General features: G+C 49.2%; 6 protein-coding genes across 6 annotated transcripts; 3 read left to right on the forward strand and 3 right to left on the reverse strand.

Annotated features, from left to right (window-relative positions):
- Positions 1–9: 9 nt before the first annotated feature.
- On the reverse strand, positions 10–4836 carry F4807DRAFT_467572 (BcatrD protein; the record flags this gene model as incomplete). The annotated part of the gene is made up of 11 exons (XM_048002505.1): positions 4320–4836; positions 3993–4261; positions 3772–3936; positions 3368–3711; positions 3074–3308; positions 2597–3016; positions 2381–2544; positions 1978–2329; positions 994–1917; positions 474–937; positions 10–418 (listed from the first exon to the last, which is right to left on the reverse strand). Exons 1-11 carry the CDS (start codon positions 4663–4665, stop codon positions 10–12), a joined length of 4092 nt encoding a protein of 1363 aa, XP_047854219.1. The 5' UTR covers positions 4666–4836.
- Positions 4837–5007: 171 nt separating this feature from the next.
- On the forward strand, positions 5008–6532 carry F4807DRAFT_451675 (FAD-binding domain-containing protein; the record flags this gene model as incomplete). Its single annotated transcript, XM_048000254.1, has 3 exons — positions 5008–5452; positions 5499–5997; positions 6049–6532. The coding sequence occupies 3 exons, from the start codon at positions 5008–5010 to the stop codon at positions 6530–6532; spliced, it is 1428 nt and encodes a 475-aa protein (XP_047854220.1).
- A 466-nt stretch (positions 6533–6998) lies between these two features.
- F4807DRAFT_460448 (uncharacterized protein) lies at positions 6999–8320 on the forward strand (the record flags this gene model as incomplete). Its single annotated transcript, XM_048001527.1, has 6 exons — positions 6999–7209; positions 7269–7325; positions 7381–7445; positions 7495–7877; positions 7932–8033; positions 8089–8320. 6 exons carry the CDS (start codon positions 6999–7001, stop codon positions 8318–8320), a joined length of 1050 nt encoding a protein of 349 aa, XP_047854221.1.
- A 1875-nt stretch (positions 8321–10195) lies between these two features.
- On the reverse strand, positions 10196–11650 carry F4807DRAFT_467595 (uncharacterized protein; the record flags this gene model as incomplete). Its single annotated transcript, XM_048002506.1, has 5 exons — positions 10196–10498; positions 10571–10631; positions 10686–10878; positions 10944–11060; positions 11116–11650. 5 exons carry the CDS (start codon positions 11648–11650, stop codon positions 10196–10198), a joined length of 1209 nt encoding a protein of 402 aa, XP_047854222.1.
- Positions 11651–14138: 2488 nt separating this feature from the next.
- Positions 14139–15935, forward strand: F4807DRAFT_467596 (Di-copper centre-containing protein; the record flags this gene model as incomplete). The annotated part of the gene is made up of 7 exons (XM_048002507.1): positions 14139–14344; positions 14402–14497; positions 14568–14628; positions 14685–14780; positions 14847–15243; positions 15331–15449; positions 15552–15935. The coding sequence occupies 7 exons, from the start codon at positions 14139–14141 to the stop codon at positions 15705–15707; spliced, it is 1131 nt and encodes a 376-aa protein (XP_047854223.1). The 3' UTR covers positions 15708–15935.
- A 10-nt stretch (positions 15936–15945) lies between these two features.
- F4807DRAFT_425975 (uncharacterized protein) lies at positions 15946–18438 on the reverse strand. Its single transcript, XM_047998011.1, has 3 exons — positions 17757–18438; positions 16315–17681; positions 15946–16258 (listed from the first exon to the last, which is right to left on the reverse strand). The coding sequence occupies exons 1-3, from the start codon at positions 18049–18051 to the stop codon at positions 16085–16087; spliced, it is 1836 nt and encodes a 611-aa protein (XP_047854224.1). The 5' UTR covers positions 18052–18438; the 3' UTR covers positions 15946–16084.
- Between the last annotated feature and the right edge of the window lie 28 nt (positions 18439–18466).

The raw sequence follows: 18466 nt of genomic DNA on the forward strand, positions 1-18466 counted from the left end.
TGAACGCCGCTACTGTTTCTTCTCCTTCTTAGGCCCCTTTGGCACCTTAACCAACCAGTACAGCAACAACGCTAGCATCAGGTTAATCACATTGTAAGCGATCGTGACGCCGTACTGCCACCAGCGGTCGTCGTAGTATATGCCAAAGTACGCCAGCAACGCGTCAGCACTCGTGTAAGGACATACTTGGCACCCCACCCTATCATCTGGGTTCAGAACCACAGATGAAGGAGCACTGAGGTACGAGCCGCAGGTCTGGTCCGGAGGAGGATCAAGTCGCAGGAGGTCATTCGAGGAACAATAAATGTCCGACCCGGAAAGTCCGGTTGAGATGATGGCTGAGATGTAGTACGACAGCGGCGTCGCCCGGTACATGAAGATCCAGAAGCGGGGAAGCGCGTCGGGGGGTACGAGCACACTGCGAGTTATGTTAGTACTTTGCATTACTATAGAAAGAGGTGTGAGATGCCTACCCAGAAAATATTAACGAGAGCATGAAGAGGAGATTGGCATTGTTGATGCCGGTCGGGATGTCAGGCATGATAGTCATAAGCATCTGCGAAAGGGTCTGGAACAGGACAAGCAGAGACCATATCAGCAGGAAGACGAGCCCGCTGCGGCTGTTAAGCTCGCCTTGGTCGATCGCCTTCCGCCAGAAGCCGACGGGGTAGTACCAGGCTACGTACGCGATAACGCTGATGACGGTCTGCGAGGCGAGCTCGACTACGATGTTGGAGATGAGGAAGGCTAGCCACGAGTACGTGCGCGACTGCCGTTCGCGGTTCTCGTAGAGGAGCCGGCTGTGGTAGAAACGCTCCATTATCAGCTGTACGTGCGTGCCGAATATCGTGGTTAGGAGGAAGAGGGAGAAGATCTGGTTTTGGATGTCTTGGGACGTGTATCCTGATGCCCAGAAGCTCACTCCGTTGATGAATGCCTGTGATCGATATTAGATATAAGAGACGTGGGGGAGATTGGGTAGGTGTCACTTACGCAGCCGAAGGTAGTGAGACTCTTCGAGTATAGATATTCTGGGGACCTCCAATCATGCTTGAAAGCTCTCTCGGTCACAACTCCAAGCTGATACCAGAACGACGTTGCGAACTCGGTGGCACGATCCTCGTTCATGTCTCCTTTAGCCGTCGTCATGGACAAGCGCTGTTGCATCTGCTGGCACTCGTCTCTGACGACAGCGTATTCCAAGGAATTGGTCCATATGTCGGCCCAGTTTGTCCCATCGCTAGTCGCATCATCGCTCGTGACCTCCATCATCCATTCAGCAGGATTCTCATGGGCCAAGCATTTACGCGCTCCATGACTCTCAAAGTACTGAATCAAGGTACGGAATTCCGGTCCAAAGTCGCCGAAGTACATCGAATGCCCCTCCTTTAGGAACAGGAGTCGGTCGAATAAAGTCAGGAGCGGACCCGACGGCTGGTGTATAGTGCAGACGATCGCCTGGCCGCTATCGGCCAGCTGTCTCAAGAGGGTGCAGAAAGACCAGGCGGAGTCGCTGTCAAGACCGCTTGTCGGTTCATCGAGGAAGAGAAGAAGCTCTGGTCGCGCGGCCAGCTCAACGCCGATTGTTACGCGCTTCTTCTGTTCTACGTTGAGCCTGCCGACTACGGCGTGTTGGAACGCTTCCATGTTGAGCAACTCGATCACGTGGTCGACGTAAGCAATCCTTTCGTGTTTCGAGTAGTGTGCGGGCTGTCGAAGTAGGGCGCTGAATGTAAGAGCCTCGCGAACAGATGTCGTGGGAAGATGTATGTCGTCTTGTTGGGCGTAACCTATCTTCCGAGCAAATGCGACATTTTGGTACCGTGTATTGGTTGTTTTGTTGCCAGTGACGACTCCTATTGTAGTTCGCTCGGCTAGGACGTTTAGAAGAGTAGTCTTTCCGGCTCCCGAAGGTCCCTAGAGGATATTAGAAAGGGGTTGAGAAAAGGGGTGAAGAAGAAGAGTATGAACACGAACCATGAGTGCCGTCAGGGTCCCAGGCTTGACCCAGCCGTAAATATTGTTCAGAATAACTTTTTCCTTCTTCCCCTCCTTGATAGAATAACTGAGGTCAGTCCAAAGAAGGTGAGCGCCATTACTGATACCAAGCATATCGTCCGCTGGCTTTTTGCTCTCGACTAAGTTCTCTCCACTGCTTCGATGGAATGTGCCCATCTCCTCGTCTTCAACGTGGGGAGCAGTAGAGGGCATGTGGCCTCTCTGGAAAAGTAAAATATCCGATCTTGGCGGAAGCATGGTGATGTACTCGGTGGCGGTAACATAGGTCCATGCAAAAAAGACTCCCAGGGCAATTAAAATACCAAGATTTCTGTTCTAGTCAGCCTATGTAGATATGGAGAAGGAAATTAATGTGACAAACCTCCAAAGATGCCCGGGCTCGAACCCAAATTCTGCTCTAACATAGTCGTCCCCAGAAACTGTAGTCTTCCCAGGCGTAGCACCAGCACTAGAGCAAATGAAGTGAGACGCATCTCTATTTACTTCGGGGATGAATGTTGCGCAGTCAAATTCGCGTCCGTGAAACTAATCAAACATCAGTCAGAGTTGAGTACATCGGCTTGCGTATAGTAGCTACCTCGTTGACGACCATGGCTTCAAAGACATAGTACACAGGGTTGATATACGAGAACCACTGAAGCCACGGGCGCATCTCTCGGAATGGTACGACAAACCCGCTGTAGATAGTCAAGAGCATGACTAGCACGGCACCAGGAGGTTGAGAGCCAGCCAGAGTCCGGGACATGGCGCCCATGGATCTGTATATCACGGACCCATTGAGAAGACTCATCAAGCCGAATAGGTAGTAGGTGAAGAATGCACCTGGTGTACGCCGAAGATTGCTCAGAAAGTAGAGAGGGAAATTGAACACAAAAGTCAGGACAAGTTTATTGGGCAGATCACAAGAAAAAGATGCGATGGCTTCAGTAAACGCATGATAGAAACCGTACTGAACATGCTTCTCGATGATTGGACGATCATCCCATAGTGCGACAGACTACTAGGTGTAAGCCGAGATCTACGATTAAGGGGAAAAGGGGCTGAAGCTCCTCACCTCGAAGGCAGCTAATGTTGTGTTGACTAGACTTGTGAAAAATAACAACACCGTGCGGCCAAAGAAGCTGCTGGTATTCTGTGGCATATCATAAAACATGCTACCAAGGATAATGGAAGTGACCATGTTGCCCATGATGGTAGATATGGGCACTGCTAAGTTATGGCGCAGACGAAGGAAGCCTCGGTGTACGCACAATCCGATTTGCTTCAGGACTGGGAGGACGTAGGGGGATCTGTACCTGGTTAGTACATCTGATCTGGTATGGTAGAGTAAACATGAAAGCGAACTAACCTTTTCTTTTCGGTGCCTTTCAGCTCTCTTCGCACCCTACGAAGGCTATCCTCTCCTACTAAGTGAACTTGGTTGTAATCGTCGACTTGGTTGACCAACACCTTATATTCGGGAGAATTCTTCCACGCCTGTGAGAATTCCGCGGCAGTTCGCGGAGGCCACACGTTGTCTTCCCTCGTCTGGGGACGTAGACCAATAGGTCTCGTAATAGAAGTTAAGAACTCGGGCGTTGTGGACCTAGGTGGTACAATGAATCCGAGGTCGGTGAAGTACTTTTTGGCATCCCGAGTCGGTCCAAAATAAATTTGCCGCCCTTCGTGTATGACCGTTACTTTGTCGAATAACTATGATATGTGAGTGTCCTGAATATCACATAAAGACCCCGCAAGAACAGGTCTACTCACGTTATAGATGTCCTCGCCGGCTTGATAGAGCGTCACAATGGCGACGGATCCGCTTTCTGACGTGCGCCTTCGTAAGGTCTTGATGAAATCGACAGCGTTAACGCTATCTAACCCTCGGGTACTATTGTCCCAACACTGGAAGACACTATCGCCTAGAAGTATTTCCTGATGGAGTGAGTAAGTACATATCTGTGAACCCGCTGGGTATTGATCGTGTTTACCGCGATGCTTGTCCTCTTACGCTCCCCTCCACTGACACCGGGGACCAAAGCATTTCCCATTTTGACATCAAGCGCTTTAGTAAGACCTAAAGTGCGAGCCATGGCTTCGACAGCGCCACGACATTCATTCCAGTCGCGTGGTAGTTTCCGTGCCTTAGACGCGAATTCGAGGGTCTCTCGCATGGTCAAGGTCGGGAAATGGATATCAAACTCGGCTTGATACGTGCCTTTGCCTCGAAACTCGGTGAACATTTGCTTCGATGAGAGACCTGGACAGTTACATAAGCACATGATGATATACGGACTAACTAAGGGATGAAGATTGACCTTGGTAGTTCAGAATTGACTGCGCGTCTACGCAAAGATCATATGTCTGGCCTGCCAGAGTTTTCAACAAGGTAGTGCATCCGCTGCCGGGATTCCCAAGCACCAGAAGCATTTCGCCGCTCGATACGAGGCCATCGAAATCATGCAAAATGTCAACTCGAAGCTTCGGCTTTCTCATAACCCAGTCGGCACAAATTGCCAACCAGGCGTTAAAGAAGTTAGAAATGGTGCGCTGGTAATCCGTCTGTCGCCCAAATGCGCGGACGCTCAGGTTTCGGAACGCGACACTCATGACGCTTTTGTGGTCCTCATTTAGACTCATCCAAGCGGTTCTAGAGGATGACATCTTCACTTTGACTGAGCTTACGCAGATCTCTCTGAAAGGCTCGCTGTAATCTCTCTTCGTTTCCCATGGTTCGCTTCATTCTGATTAAATACTAGTTGAAGACGCATTGTAATCCCATAGCCAACAAAAGTTTATGCTCTCGGTTAGAACACTCCCTTACATGCTTATCACATCCCATGCTCCCTGGGAGATTGGTGATAGGATCGCTGGACCATTCCTTCAGACGTTAAACAATAATACAACACTACCAACAACAACAAGAACCTGCCAATAAATCCTCCGCATCAAGCACCATCCGTAAGCTATTGTCAAAATTGAGGTTATTCCTGCTATCTCTTCACAATGCCTGTCTCAGAAGCAATAGAAGCCGTTAAGAACATCTCAAGCGAAGTAGTAGTTCTTCCAGGGACTGAAGAGTACGATGAGCTTACGAAATCATACTTCTCGGAGCTGGAACGCGAGCTGAAGCCTGCATGCTTCCTAACGCCGGGCTCACCATCTCAAGTTGCGGACATTCTAAAAGCTATAAAGCCGTTCGGGCTTCATTCCAAAGTCGCGATCTGCGGCGCCGGCCAGCAGGCAACCCCTGGGGTTGCCAATGTCCGCGATGGCATTACGATTCATCTGAAAAATCTCAGAGGCATCACGCTTAACCTAGGGAATAAAATCGTCTCGGTCGCGGCTGGTGAAAAGATGGGAGATGTGTACGAAGTCGTAATGAGTGCGGGACTTGGTGTCGTAGGCAACCGACATTCAAGTGGCGGGATTGGAGGAGACGCTGTTCAAGGCAAGTTTTAATATCCAAAATGTGAATCGTGTTCTGACTCGTCTAGGCGGTCTGTCATATTTCTCTTATAGCCGTGGCTTTGTTTGCGACAATGTAGTTAATTACGAAGTTGTTCTCGCCAACGGAGAAGTCGTGAACGCCAATGCTGAAACGAACAGCGACCTATGGATTGCACTTAAAGGCGGAGGAAACAACTTCGGGATCGTCACTCGCTTTGACCTCCGCGTCTTCGAACAGGGCCATTTATGGGGCGGCAAGGTCTTCTACTTCCAACCTAGCTTTTCCAGGCAGATACAGAGTCTTGTCGACTATCTGCATGATCCAAAGCCCGATACCGACGTCCACATCTGCGTCAGTCTTGGATATGCCGGCGCTTTTGGAGACTTCGTTTGTATGAACGATGTTTTTAGTACGAGGCCAGAAAAGCCCAAAGCGCTTGAGCCATTCGCGGACATCCAGCCCCAGATCGACCAAATGAATAGCTTACGCATCGACAGCCTCAAGAACTTCACTAGCGAAGGGTTTGCTGGTGCGACTGCAAATAGGTGGGTACATTAATGCCGTTCCTTATTTTGGAGATGCTGATATCAAGATAGGGTGGTGAAAATGTCTACAACTGTCAAGGCTAATACTGACATCCTCGAATATTCTGTCAAAGCCTACCACGCGGCATTTGACAAATTAAAGGGGGTCGCAAACATCCTTTTCTCGATCACCTTCGAACCGATACCGGTATCTATGATGGAGAACTCTATCATCCGCGGTGGAAACTCTCTAGGACTTAAGCCGGAAGACGGACCACTCGTCGTTGTGTTGTTCTATACTTCTTGGGATAATGCAAGTGATGACGAGCTCGTTTACGATGTCAATAAGGAGGCGATTGCAACCATCGAGAAGGAGGCACAAGACAAGAACGTATCAGCATCTTATCGATACTTGAACTACACGTTCCCTAACCAGGATCCATTTGCTTCGTATGGCCCGGAGAGTAAGGCACATTTGCTGAAGACCAGCGCGAAATACGATCCGGATGGATTCTTCGAGTCCGCAGGGGCGGGTCCATTTAAACTCCGAAGATGAGATCCACTGTTGATTCCATATCTGCATGAATTGATTTGGACTTGTGATTAGCGATATTTTGTCACCCACCGCGCAAGTCGATGGGAAGTCAACCTAGGTAGAGTTAGCTATACGTAGACTCTGTGAGATATATCACGAATAAGAATAGTTGAATACCTTGGACCGACCCACACCTTCTTTATTCCAATAGTGTGATCTTTCACAGCCAATAACGTAACCCAGTATATACACATCAATGCGTTGGGAGGGTGGGCGTTGGATGTTGGCGCAAATTTGGAGGGGCAGTGTTATCTGCAACCCAACCCGTAGCCAACCTAGTACATTCGGGAGAAGTAGGTATAGGTACTTCGTCCTAACCGCATTTCTGAAACGATGATCAGGGTAAGATATCTTGGAGTTAAAAGACTGTATGCGTGCTCCTCGAGCGTCCCAGGATGTAATTATCATGTAAGTTGTTTTCGTCGTCATGTTTATGGAAATTCCGCCAGGCGCGGACCTCTCTCAGATCGCCTTCATCGCAAATCCCGATGGCTCCCCTCCGAATTTTGTCGACCCTCCGTCGCTCAAGGCGGTTACATGCGCGGTGATCATCATATTGATGGTTATATCGTTCTTAATGGTGCTGTTTAGAATCCGAATGAACTTGAAAGGGCAAGAGAAGTTCACATATGACGATTGTGAGTTGGATCTGACATAGATTTCGTCGATTACACGAAGAGGTGTTAATAGACAACAGACTTTTGTATTGTCGCATGGATCCTCGCGACGGTTTACGGTGCCATTGTCATATCAGGTACATAGGGTAGGCTTGATAGCTGAATAACGTAGTGCATGCTGATCAGAATTAGCAACTCCTACTGCCCGACATGCCTGGGACGTTCCCCTCGGCGCCATAGATGCGTCGTGGGTTAAAGTGGGTGAGGTCCAATTCGACTGTGGCGACACGATCTAACACCACACAGCGCAGCGCGGTTCTCGGGACTATCTACGGGCCGGCTATGTGGTTCGCCAAAACTGCCATCTTGACGATGTATCTGCGCGCGTTCGGCATTGTTAGATGGATGTGGTGGTGCTGCCACACTGGAATCGCGTTCCTCTTCTGTGCCTATTGGAGTCTCGTTCCCGTCTCGGTCACGTACAACTTCCCCCTCAGGGCCCATCAACATTGGGACCTTGCTCTGTCGTTAAGCAGCACTCCAGCCCAGCTTCCCTTCGTTATTATGGGCCTCATAAGTGTGGTATCCGACTTGTATATCCTGATCTTGCCTTTTCCGATATTGCTCAAACTACATGTTTCGAGGAGGAGGAAAATCGGGTTGTGCTTGGTTTTCGCAACTGCGGCCATGTTCGTATTTGCTCTGTTTCTCATTTGCAATGTGTACTAACATGGGTTTGGCAGTGGGATCGTGAGTAGCTGTCTCGTTTTGTATTTCCGCGTAGTGCTTTGGAAGAACATGACACAAGACGCGACCTGGTATGTCGCGTCTTCCTACTTGACCGTGTAAGTTCTCTACTACTTATTTCATGACGGCGACTAGCTGACAAGTAAATATAAGTGCTGTCGAAATAAATGTTGCGGTCATCATAAGCTGCGTGCCAGCTGCTGCGGCATCGTGGAAGCTCTTCTCCCAAGAATCCAGACCTTTCTTGAGCCTACGGTCGGCTTTCAAGAGTTCAAGAAACCTGATACATGTCGCCTCTGGGTCGAACTTAACTGCAGGAAAGATGCCAAAGCCATACTCGGGTATCAAGTTAGCGTCTCTTGAATCAGTTGGGGCTCGCTCGTAGGGTGGAAATCTGCTAGTCTACCTAGCAGGATCTCAGGATTCTATGGCGGAAGAAATTCCGACTGAGGCTGTTGCGCGAAAAAAGCATCTTCATTTATTGATTATAGTATGTAGCTTGGGCGTATGAGTATCGTCTGCAGTTGCTATGCCAATAAAAAGGAGTTGAAGGTGTCTGATTCGCTATCCCCTGCGCTACGTAGTCAGCATTTGCCGCAGCTACAGAATGTATAAATTACCTAATAAGTAATGGAGGGGATATCTCAATAGTGTTAGCACATTTTCTGGCGGTATCGCATTACATAAGCACGAGACGGCATTTGTTCTTGGCGCAACTTATTGACTTGCATACCTAGCCGGGAAAGATCCGGGAATGGTGGGGCACCCTGAGAGCTCGGCCTGATCATTTAGCCCCCACCCTCCATTCCCATTTTTGGAAGGGCTGATTGGGGGCTGGAACTGGCGGCTAGAGAGACCAAAAGGGAAATTCCCGAAAGCAGGTCCGCCATGCGACATACCGCGGATGCAGTGACTAAACCTTGACTGGGTACCATCTATATGGGAGACCCTTGTATAGATGACCGCTGACATATGGCAAGAACCAGTAAGAAAGGGGGAACTTGGAGAAGCGGGAAGGGACGGCAGTTGTGTGGCCAAGACCCCTACCTACCAATCTAGGTTTGTACCTGTACTTACCTACCTACCTACCTAGGTACATCTTAAACACTACGCGAGGCGACCAATAGGCGTGGGATTTATATATACCTATTTAATGCATTGCAGCAGCATTATCAACTGAGCCTTGTGATGTATGGCCAACAAGTGTTGTAAGCTACCATTAGGCATGTAATTCCTTAAATGTTCGGCGCTAAACCTGTGTGACGCCGTTACCTTTAGGAAGCTATACGTAGCCGTTGATTACCTACCTACAGCAGGACTGAAGACGAAAAAAGTAGTCCGGGACGGCGACAACATGCGCGTTGACTAACCTTCCACGTAAGAGGGCCTTCTACCCCTCAATGTTTGAGGAACTCCAACTGTCACACGGAAACGGTTGCTAGGAGACCGTTGGTAGTGGCCTGCATCCGGATACGTTGTTGGGAAGCATACTGTATGTGTTGGAAGTAAATTGAACCTCATTGGCTGATGACTTATCAGAAGATTGTATTGATATATGCCCGAGAACCAACACGAGATGGACGGGCGCTTAGGACCAGAATGCAATCTAGGCGCCTAGAAGTTAAATAAATCCACTAGATCCACTCGAAGGAAAAGGAAGAGGGATCAAGGACCTCAAGACCAAAGAGAATTATCAGTTGAATCTGAACCACTATTCCAAGCCCAGATAGCCTTTGTCACACTAGCAAAGATGTTACTGCCAACAAGTTTATGCACTCCACGAATAATTTTTGGTAAATTTCGCTGAGAATTCGGAGTAGGGTTAGCCAATCTTGCGAGTAAATATAGGTACCTATACGGTCAATGCCCGTTTCACTCAATCGTCTTACAACATGGAGAATTACAATACGTGCAACTATACTGCCTAAGTTTTGTTGAGCTAAATATACGTACCTTGAAGAGTACCTAGATGGTGGTTAGAAGGCGACCTAGAAGAGCAGTGGGACTGTGGGATTGGATTTTGGATGTATTCATATTTATTGAGACACAGTTATATATCGTGTATTCATATCGTGCTTTTCTAACCCTAGAGTTTCTCTACTTGGTAGAATGCACAAAAAGTGGTTCTACTTAAAAAGGGGGGATGGTCGAGGATTTGCCTTGCATATAGTACTGTTCATCTACTAAATTACTCTTGAAATAGGCTCAAAAGGTACCTTATGATTTCGAGAACTTACCTATAGTAAGATAGGATAATACCTCAAGAGGTATCAGCATCCAAGATATACGCGGACACAATACGTCTCAACGTCTCATCAGATTCAAGTCCGTTCCCTTGTCCGGCTTCGCCATAGTGATCCGCAGTCTTACCGAAATAACCATTGTTGATAATCATATTCAATTCCTCCAATCGGGGTCTGTTGAGAGGATCAACGGCAAGACACCTTTGGATCAAGAGTCGAAGATCAGGATCGAGGTCAGGACGAATACCGGGGTGTCGTATCCAGAGACGCGCCTCTTCTAGAGTAACTCTCGTCCGCGCGTTTGATAATCGAATCATAACCTACGAGTTTCCTTAGTTAGTTTAACGGCCTATTTAGTTAAAAGAGGGGGGAATGAAAAAGGAGTGACTTACAAGCCCTATATCTAGTAGATTTTGATCAATGCCTTGGTTTCGTCTCCCAGTTTCTGGCCGGCTGTGAACATATGTTAGCAGTTGTTCATATAATTAGATTGTTCGGGGTACTCACTAGTTTGCTAACCCCAATAGATCGTCATATTCTGGGAGCAATTGCTCATTTACCTCCGTAGGATATGCTGTCATAGAATCTGACGATTGACCGAAGTCTATCAGTTTTAGTGGTGGTAAAAGAGCGTGTTCGTGGAGATACATAGTACCGCCCATAGATAATAGTCTTGTCCTTTCGAGCATACCAAAAACAACTAATAAGAGTTAGCGGCTGGACAAAAGTAAGGTTTATACGGGGTGACTATGGGGAAATACTTACAATTATCTCCATGCATATCATTATGGGCGAGGCTCGACGGCTCTCCGACTTGCGTATCCTCTAATTGTATATGCGGGCCTGGAGGATGGTAAGCCATTGCTATACAGCTTCGTATCACTGTCAAATAGTTAGAAAGCGTTCATAAAAACTGGGGGTTCGGGTTGGTTCTTACGGCAAGCAAATATAGACCACATGATTCGGTTCGGTATAATCTGGTTAGCTCTCATTGCCCTCTCTTGAAATTGACGGAGCGTCCCGTGTGCGACATACTCCGCTAGGAAGTAAGGGACTTTAAGGGGTGTAAGTGGATCATTACTCAGGTAAATAGGGGTACTGACGTGTGCTGCATATCGAAGGCGGTGTAGCCACGCGGCCTCATTTCTAATACTATGCTCGGAGCCAATACCTGCCGCTGCTTTAAGTACGAACTTTCGCTCTTGCCCGTTATCTAGTCTCTCCCTGATGATCATTGCCACGCCGTTGTTGGCGCTGAGGAGAGTCTCGAACGTGAACCGTGTAGCTTGTGTGCTCAAGAGTTCCTTAACTTCTTCGGTGACTTGACCCGTTTGGGTAGCTAACTCTAATGTAACATCATCCCAGAAAGTCTGCTCAGCATCACTACCAGTACCCCAAGAATCTCCATCACTGACGGGTGGAGAACCAGATTGAGGACCAGATGGAGGACCAGATGGACCCCGCGAAGACATGATGACGGGTCGTTGATATCGAGCTATGTACCGAATTAAAGGATATATACACATGATCTATTGTTATAAGTTGGTTCGTAATTTGTGTTTCTATAATTCTTTACTTCATAATAGATCAGGAGGAATAATACAATTATATCCCGTGCAACGCTTTGTTACCCGCGTTAAAACCCGAAAACTCAAGATTATCTTTAACAATGGTTTGTTAAAGTCTTTCTCAGGGCTTCCAATTACCAAACAAAGAAAATGGAGTGCTGTTAGGAACAATGTTGTTGTGATCATTTCACCAGCATATCAGCCCCACATATACCCCTTTTCTATGCCAGGGGCAGTTTCTCCTATTTCTGTTGATGACTAAGCTAAATGACTGCGCATATAGCTTTGACTAAAACAACAGTTATTACCACGAGATTAACTTGTTGAATAACATAGGCTTTGGATTTAAGGTTATGTTTAAGTATCCAATTGCGAAGCAGGAGAGTAAGCTTTGTATAGCTATAATCCACATTCGATATATTGGACAACCTCTGAACTCTTCGTGACGATGAGCACAAGTATAGCAATCCAAAACTTATACCATCGCTCACTATTCTGCATGTCGTACCACCATTAAATGTTGTATTTGATATTGCGCCGTCATACTTTGCTTGAGAATGATCAAGCGGTCTCTTCAGAGGTTGAAATATTCGATATGTCGCTCCTCTGCTCGTAGGTTACTGTGGCGTGCAACACGAGGTATTTACACTGAATGATTGATATTTAGAGCACAGTTCTTAGAAACAAGCACTCTAACTGTCCTCCTCCACGAGCTTGGGGAATTAAACTCGGATTGCGGGAAGAGCAGTGCCAGGGTGCGCAAGGTCTCGTCCATAAGACCCTCAGGGAACAGAGCTACATACTAATACGACCTAAACTATGAAGCAGCCACCAAGGCCTAAAATAGAGAAGGAGCAAAGGCTGGGTTGAATATGGAGGTGGGAAGTATTTGAGAAAGGGGGATGTTTCCAAAGAGGTTCATGAAGCAGTAATAACATCTATATAAGGGTACTCCTATTTGCGATGAATGTGAGACTGACGTTAACTCTGATTATTGTTCATACTATGAATGATAAGTAGGATACGTAGATACCGAGCTGAGGGGGTGTCTCTATACCCATAAAGACGCTTCGGGAGATATTGCCTCATGTTAGGATGTCATTGAGCATGACAAATACAGAAAATCCGATTAGACTTATCATGACATATTTTTTACTTTATCAACCGGCAAATTCGTTCATCAACATCTCCAAGCCCTACAGCGCACCACAGATAACAACGTGTCTGTAAGGGGATGTTTTGAGGGACGTTAAGAAGGTGATTGCTATATCTGTCAAGTTAGAAGAGCTGATCCTTAGGTTAGCCTCATTGTTTGGCCTCTAAGCAGGCATATAGGGAATTCGCGTTCAAATCTGGCTTAAGGTAACTGAGTTTTTCTCTAATCTGCTGTACGTTTCCATATCATAGCCATCTTTCACCCAGCAAAGATTCCACGATCGCTTATCGACCGAAAGCACATGAAAGAGTGGCAGCTGGCTGAACCCACCAACTCGGCAAACCGGCATGTCCAGCATTCGCTACTGCGCCGGGCGAGATGCAAGTGCCGTGTGCGAGCCTTGTAGTAATTATACAAGACATTCTACGGCGGAGCGCATACGCGTCTTGCACCAAGTTTGGCCGTGTTCCAATATCCCAAACCCCAGTCCCAACTTGGTGGATAAATGTTAAATGAAGAGAGAACATTTCGAGTGCCGTCTCGTTCCGGGCCGTTCGTGTCCGCGTTGTATTGCATCCCCCCTATCGTATCGCGATTCGACCAGTGTCACTAATCATCTAAATAGACGGAAGTTTATTGGGCGGTGTTTCGCATGGCTTTGCAAGGAATAGGAACGCAATACACCATTCATACACCTGCAATAGACTTATTTGGCATTATCATGCTCATTTTTCTTTCTCTTGCGGCAGAAATCAAGCGACCACTCAATCAAGCGACTCGGCAAAGGGGGTTTGAACCAATCATAATGATCATTCGGTCAAAAATTACATTTAGCCCTGCCCCCTTTTGGGAAACTGTCTCGCTGTGCGTCCGGCACTTCGTCCACTACCCTTTCCCATCGCTAAGGCGACGATCGGCGGTCCTCGACCAATAGCGGGCGCCCGAATTTAATATACGCGACGACGAAGACTGGGAAAATTACCTCTGTATATTGTCTTGTTAGGTAACTTCGATGTCCATTACTTGCTCGCGCTCCCCTGGACCCTTTATATATTCGCTTCCCATGCGGACATGGGTTCCCCACATTTTGCCATTCTGCCATACTCGCAGCCTGGCGAGTCTTGGCGGATAGGGGTTGTCGATATGAAAAAAATGTAAGATATAGAAGGGCGCATTTCTTGTCTTCTCCCCGAGGGGGGAGAAAACGAAAGAGTGGTCGTTGCTGCAACTGTTGCAATGGGATTCTTCAAGCAACTACTGACGTTCGCCCTCTTGGGCGCGTCCCTTCAGGGGCTAGCTCTCGGCGCCGACTTCCCTCAGGAGGACATCGACTCAGGTAAAGCTCTGAAGGAAATAAGCAAGCAGGCCTATGACACCGCTCTAGCTCGTCTCGATGGAACCGGAAAGTGTACGAAGGATAATGTGAGAGTGCGAAAGGAATGGTGAGCCAAAGGGATATTCTTGGCCTTGAAACCGAGGACTAACCGTCTTCTGAATAGGAGATATATTCCCGAAGAGGAGCGCAAAGACTACGTTAGGGCTGTGAATTGCCTGATGACATCGCCAAATGTATATCCGAACATGACAGGCCCAAGGTAAGTCGCGATCTCGCATAGTCACCCCCTGGTGGGAAGTGTCCTTCGGCGCTGACGAATATCTATGTAGAACGATGTTTGATAGCTTCGGCGTCCTGCATTATAAGCTGACGCCATACGTCCACAATTCGGTATGCTAACCCCCAACAATCAACGACTTATTAGCAACAATTCTCATGAAAATCAGGCATACTTCCTCCTCTTCCACAGACTCTACGTCTGGACCTTCGAGGACAAGCTTCGGACAATGTGCGGCTACACCGGCACATTCCCCTACTGGGAGGTAAGACAACGCTCACCTCCCCTCCCGTGTCTTGCCAAACTCCAAATCTAACCCTCCCCATCACAGTGGGGCCTAGACGCCGTAACCGGCGTCGAAAACTCACCCCTCTTCGACGGATCCGAGACATCGCTCGGGTCGAATGGGGAAAAGACGAACTCGTCCAACACCTTCTTCCCGGGCGGCTCGGGCGGCGGCTGCGTGACCGACGGCCCCTTCGTCAACTACACCGTCAACTTCGGGCCCAACACCGCCGCCGACCCGCTCGCCTACAACCCGCGCTGCCTCAAGCGCGACCTCAACACCCAGATCTGCGCCCAGTGGGCCTCGCTCAAGAACACCACCGAGACCATTCTGGAAGCGCCCGACATCGCCCTCTTCCAAGCCAACGTCCAGGGCGACTTCCGCTGGCCTGAGGCCCGGAAGTGGGGGTTTGCTGTTCACGGCGGTGGGCACTTTTCCATCGGTAAGTTAAACTTGTTTCTGTCCTTGGCGTGTGTGTACTGGACTTGAAAGGTTAGAAGTACATATGCTGACGCTCAACGAACTTAAGCCGGTGACCCCGGCGGGGACTTCTACTTCTCGCCTCTGGAGCCCGCCTTCTACCTGCACCACGGGCAAATCGACCGCATGTACTTCATCTGGCAGAACCTCGACTGGGAGCAGCGACAGGTGAGCAGACCTCTTTGCCCCTTTCCCCTTTCCCCTGTAACCTCTAACCTCTAACCCCTCGTTTGTCCCTTTGCCGTAGAAGACGATGCTAACCACGTTTAGACCATGGCCGGAACAATCACCATGATGAACAGACCCGAGAGCCGCAACGGGACGCTAGAAGACATCCTCGACATCACCCCTGTTGGTGAAACGTACACGTACCGCGAACTGCTCGACACCGTGGGGGCTTCGCCTTTCTGTTTCGTGTACGAATGAACGTGTGATAGGAGCTTGGAGCCGACCCTTGAGATTCGGAGGTTAGTTAGTAGTATGGATGGCGTCGGTGAGAAGCGGCGGTCTGATTTAGTTAGTGAGCTGCCGTAGTGGGATACGAATAGTTACCTCTCCGAGTATATGTTTGGATCTAATAGAGCGCAAATAGGCGGTGCGGCTGGGGATCGCCTCCCTAGGTTCACAATCGCACTTGCTAAATAGTAGTAGGGAAGAACACACATTAAGTTGCAAATGTTTGACATTCTTCGGGCGATTCCTGTCGCGATCAATAGGTGACAAGGGAGTAAATATATATACGGATTGATGAAACCATGATCGCCATGGTCTTGCCTATACACATTGCCATAAAAAGCGTAGAATCACCATTCGGCAACCTCGCCCGGCTTCGGTTTTTGTACGCGGACAACTTTGTCGGCGTTAAGAAGGCAGAGTGGGTCAAGCGCTTGCTTGATCTTTCTCATAGTGTCGACTGTGCTCTCGCCAAGTTCATGTGGCAGGTAGTCTCTCTTGACTAGACCAACCCCGTGTTCACCCTATATTTATTAGTACAAATATTCTTAGTAGATGTGAGTAGACCAGAGAAACTCACCGTCACAGTCCCTTCCAACTCAACAGCCCTCTTCACCATACGGTGTACCAGCTCCTCAGCAGCATGCCTCTGCTCGTCATTCGAAAGTAGAATGATGTGGAAGTTGCCATCTCCAACATGACCAACAATAGTACCATACATCCCGCTCTTCTTCATATCGTCCTTCGTCTCCTCAATCAGCAACGGCAGCCGGCTCATCGGGACCGCCACATCGCCCGTCCAAACTCGCTCGCCAGGCTTCGCCACCGCCATGGTGCTCCAGAGGGCCTCTTTCCGTGCGCTCCACAGCTCCGACTTCTCCTGCTCGGAGCGCGCGAACTCGAAGCTCTTGCTCCCCGTCTGCCGCGCCATCTCCTGCACGATCTGGATTTGCTCCTTGACGCCGCGTTCTGTGCCCGAGAACTTGAAGAATAGCGTGGGAACCTCCTTCCATTGCTTTGATGTCATGCCTGCTTGGTTAATGCACTTCATCTGCTCCTCGTCCAGGATCTCGACGGCTGCGACCGGGACGCCTTGACCGACGACCTTGGCGACGCAGTCGGCAGCCTGGCGAATCGTGCCGAAACCGCAGACCGCTACGCTCGTGCTAGCGGGTTTGGTAGTAAGTTTTAACGTCGCTTCCGTAACAAGACCGAGGGTACCTTCGCTTCCAATAAATAGCTTAGTAAGATCGTAGCCCGCGGAGCTCTTCCGCGGCCTTTGACGGGTCTTAATTACGGTGCCGTCAGCCAATACAACAGTGAGCGAAAGAACCCATTCTCTCATGGTGCCGTAGCGGTAGGCGTTTGTACCGCTGCATCCAGTACCGATCATACCTCCGATCTGAGCACCTGGCCCTGGGTCCGGTGGAAAAAATAGATTTTCCTTGCCAATTTCTTCATTGAGTAGCTCCCATCCGACAGCTGGTTGCACGACGACGTCCAGATCATCCTTATGCAGCGCAATGATCTTGTCCATCCTCCTGAAATCAATACATATGCCTCCCCTAGTCGGCGTAAAGTGCCCTTCCAGACTCGTGCCGCCGCTATACCCAACCACCGGTATCCGCCTCGTGTGGCAGATCTTCATGATCGCGCTGACCTCATCCGTCGTACTAGGATAAATGACCATGAACGGTTTCTGCGACTCCTCGTTGCGGTAGCTCGACCAATCGGAATTGGCATGGGTATGCAAGTCGTCTTCCACCGTACTCACGTTCTCCTTGCCCAGGATGGCCGCAAAGTCCGCCCACGCGGCCTCAAGGTTCGCCTTGTCGTTCTGGTACTTCGGGTCGCGGGTCATGGAGAGCGGGAGCGTCGACGTGGATTCGGGGTCGCGGGGCGCTTGCGTACCTAGGAAATACGACACACCGGCGGCGGCGAGCACGACTAGCAAATTAACGGACAAGCATTAGCATCTCCCGCACCCTCGTTTCTAGCACATTGGCGTCACGCATTCCTTACCGAACGTCGTAGCCCACTGCCTCGACCCCGCCGACTCTTGCTGCTGTCTAGCAAACTTTTCGCGGTCCGCTTTCTCGCGCGCGATGCGCGAGCTGATGCTCTCTAGCATCTGGCCTTGGAACGTATCCTTCTTCCCTTTTCCATCCTTGCGCTCCGTGGCGTAGGACCTTAAGCTGCTACTCCTGCCAACATACGTATATGCGATGCGCGGCGAGGCCGTCCGGACCGGGGGTCTGGGGATGCCGAGGCAGCGGAGCGCGGGGCCGGACGATCGAGAAGCGAGGAGGCGCGACATTGTCTCTTTTGTAGGTTACCTAGGTGTAGGTGTGCTATATCCCTAGGGGAGCGACCGTGTCATCTTAATATCCAATGCTTAGGTTGGCCGAATCCAGGTTGCGAAAATGGCACTCCCTTTTAATTGGCGAGGAGGGAAGCTTTGTATGGCAGGAGGAAAGTGCGGCAGGTTTGCCGTTTGCAAGCTTAAAGATTCGTTATCGACAGAAGGTGGAGCCTTCGGCGTCGGAAGGAACTCCCGCGCCCACAACGCCCTTTCCCCGACGGTCCGATACTCTAGTTCGTCATTTCCCGCTTCGCTGACGCGATGTAGCTTCGACCAATAATTGATGCAATAGCTCGAATATGTCGAATATAATTGTCCATAAGATAGGGGTATACCCGGTGCTTTGTCAGCTATTTCTATATGGCTGCTC

Source organism: Annulohypoxylon truncatum (assembly GCF_022578515.1).
Source record: "Annulohypoxylon truncatum strain CBS 140777 unplaced genomic scaffold F4807scaffold_16, whole genome shotgun sequence".
Taxonomy (NCBI): Eukaryota; Fungi; Ascomycota; class Sordariomycetes; order Xylariales; family Hypoxylaceae; genus Annulohypoxylon; species Annulohypoxylon truncatum.

Coding starts and splice junctions, on each gene's coding strand:
- F4807DRAFT_425975 (XM_047998011.1), bottom strand. CDS start 18,051: ATGTCGCGCCTCCTCGCTTCTCGATCGTCCGGCCCCGCGCTCCGCTGC. Junction 17,682..17,756: donor GCAGTGGGCTACGACGTTCG/GTAAGGAATGCG, acceptor TTAATTTGCTAG/TCGTGCTCGCCGCCGCCGGT. Junction 16,259..16,314: donor AGTTGGAAGGGACTGTGACG/GTGAGTTTCTCT, acceptor TAATAAATATAG/GGTGAACACGGGGTTGGTCT.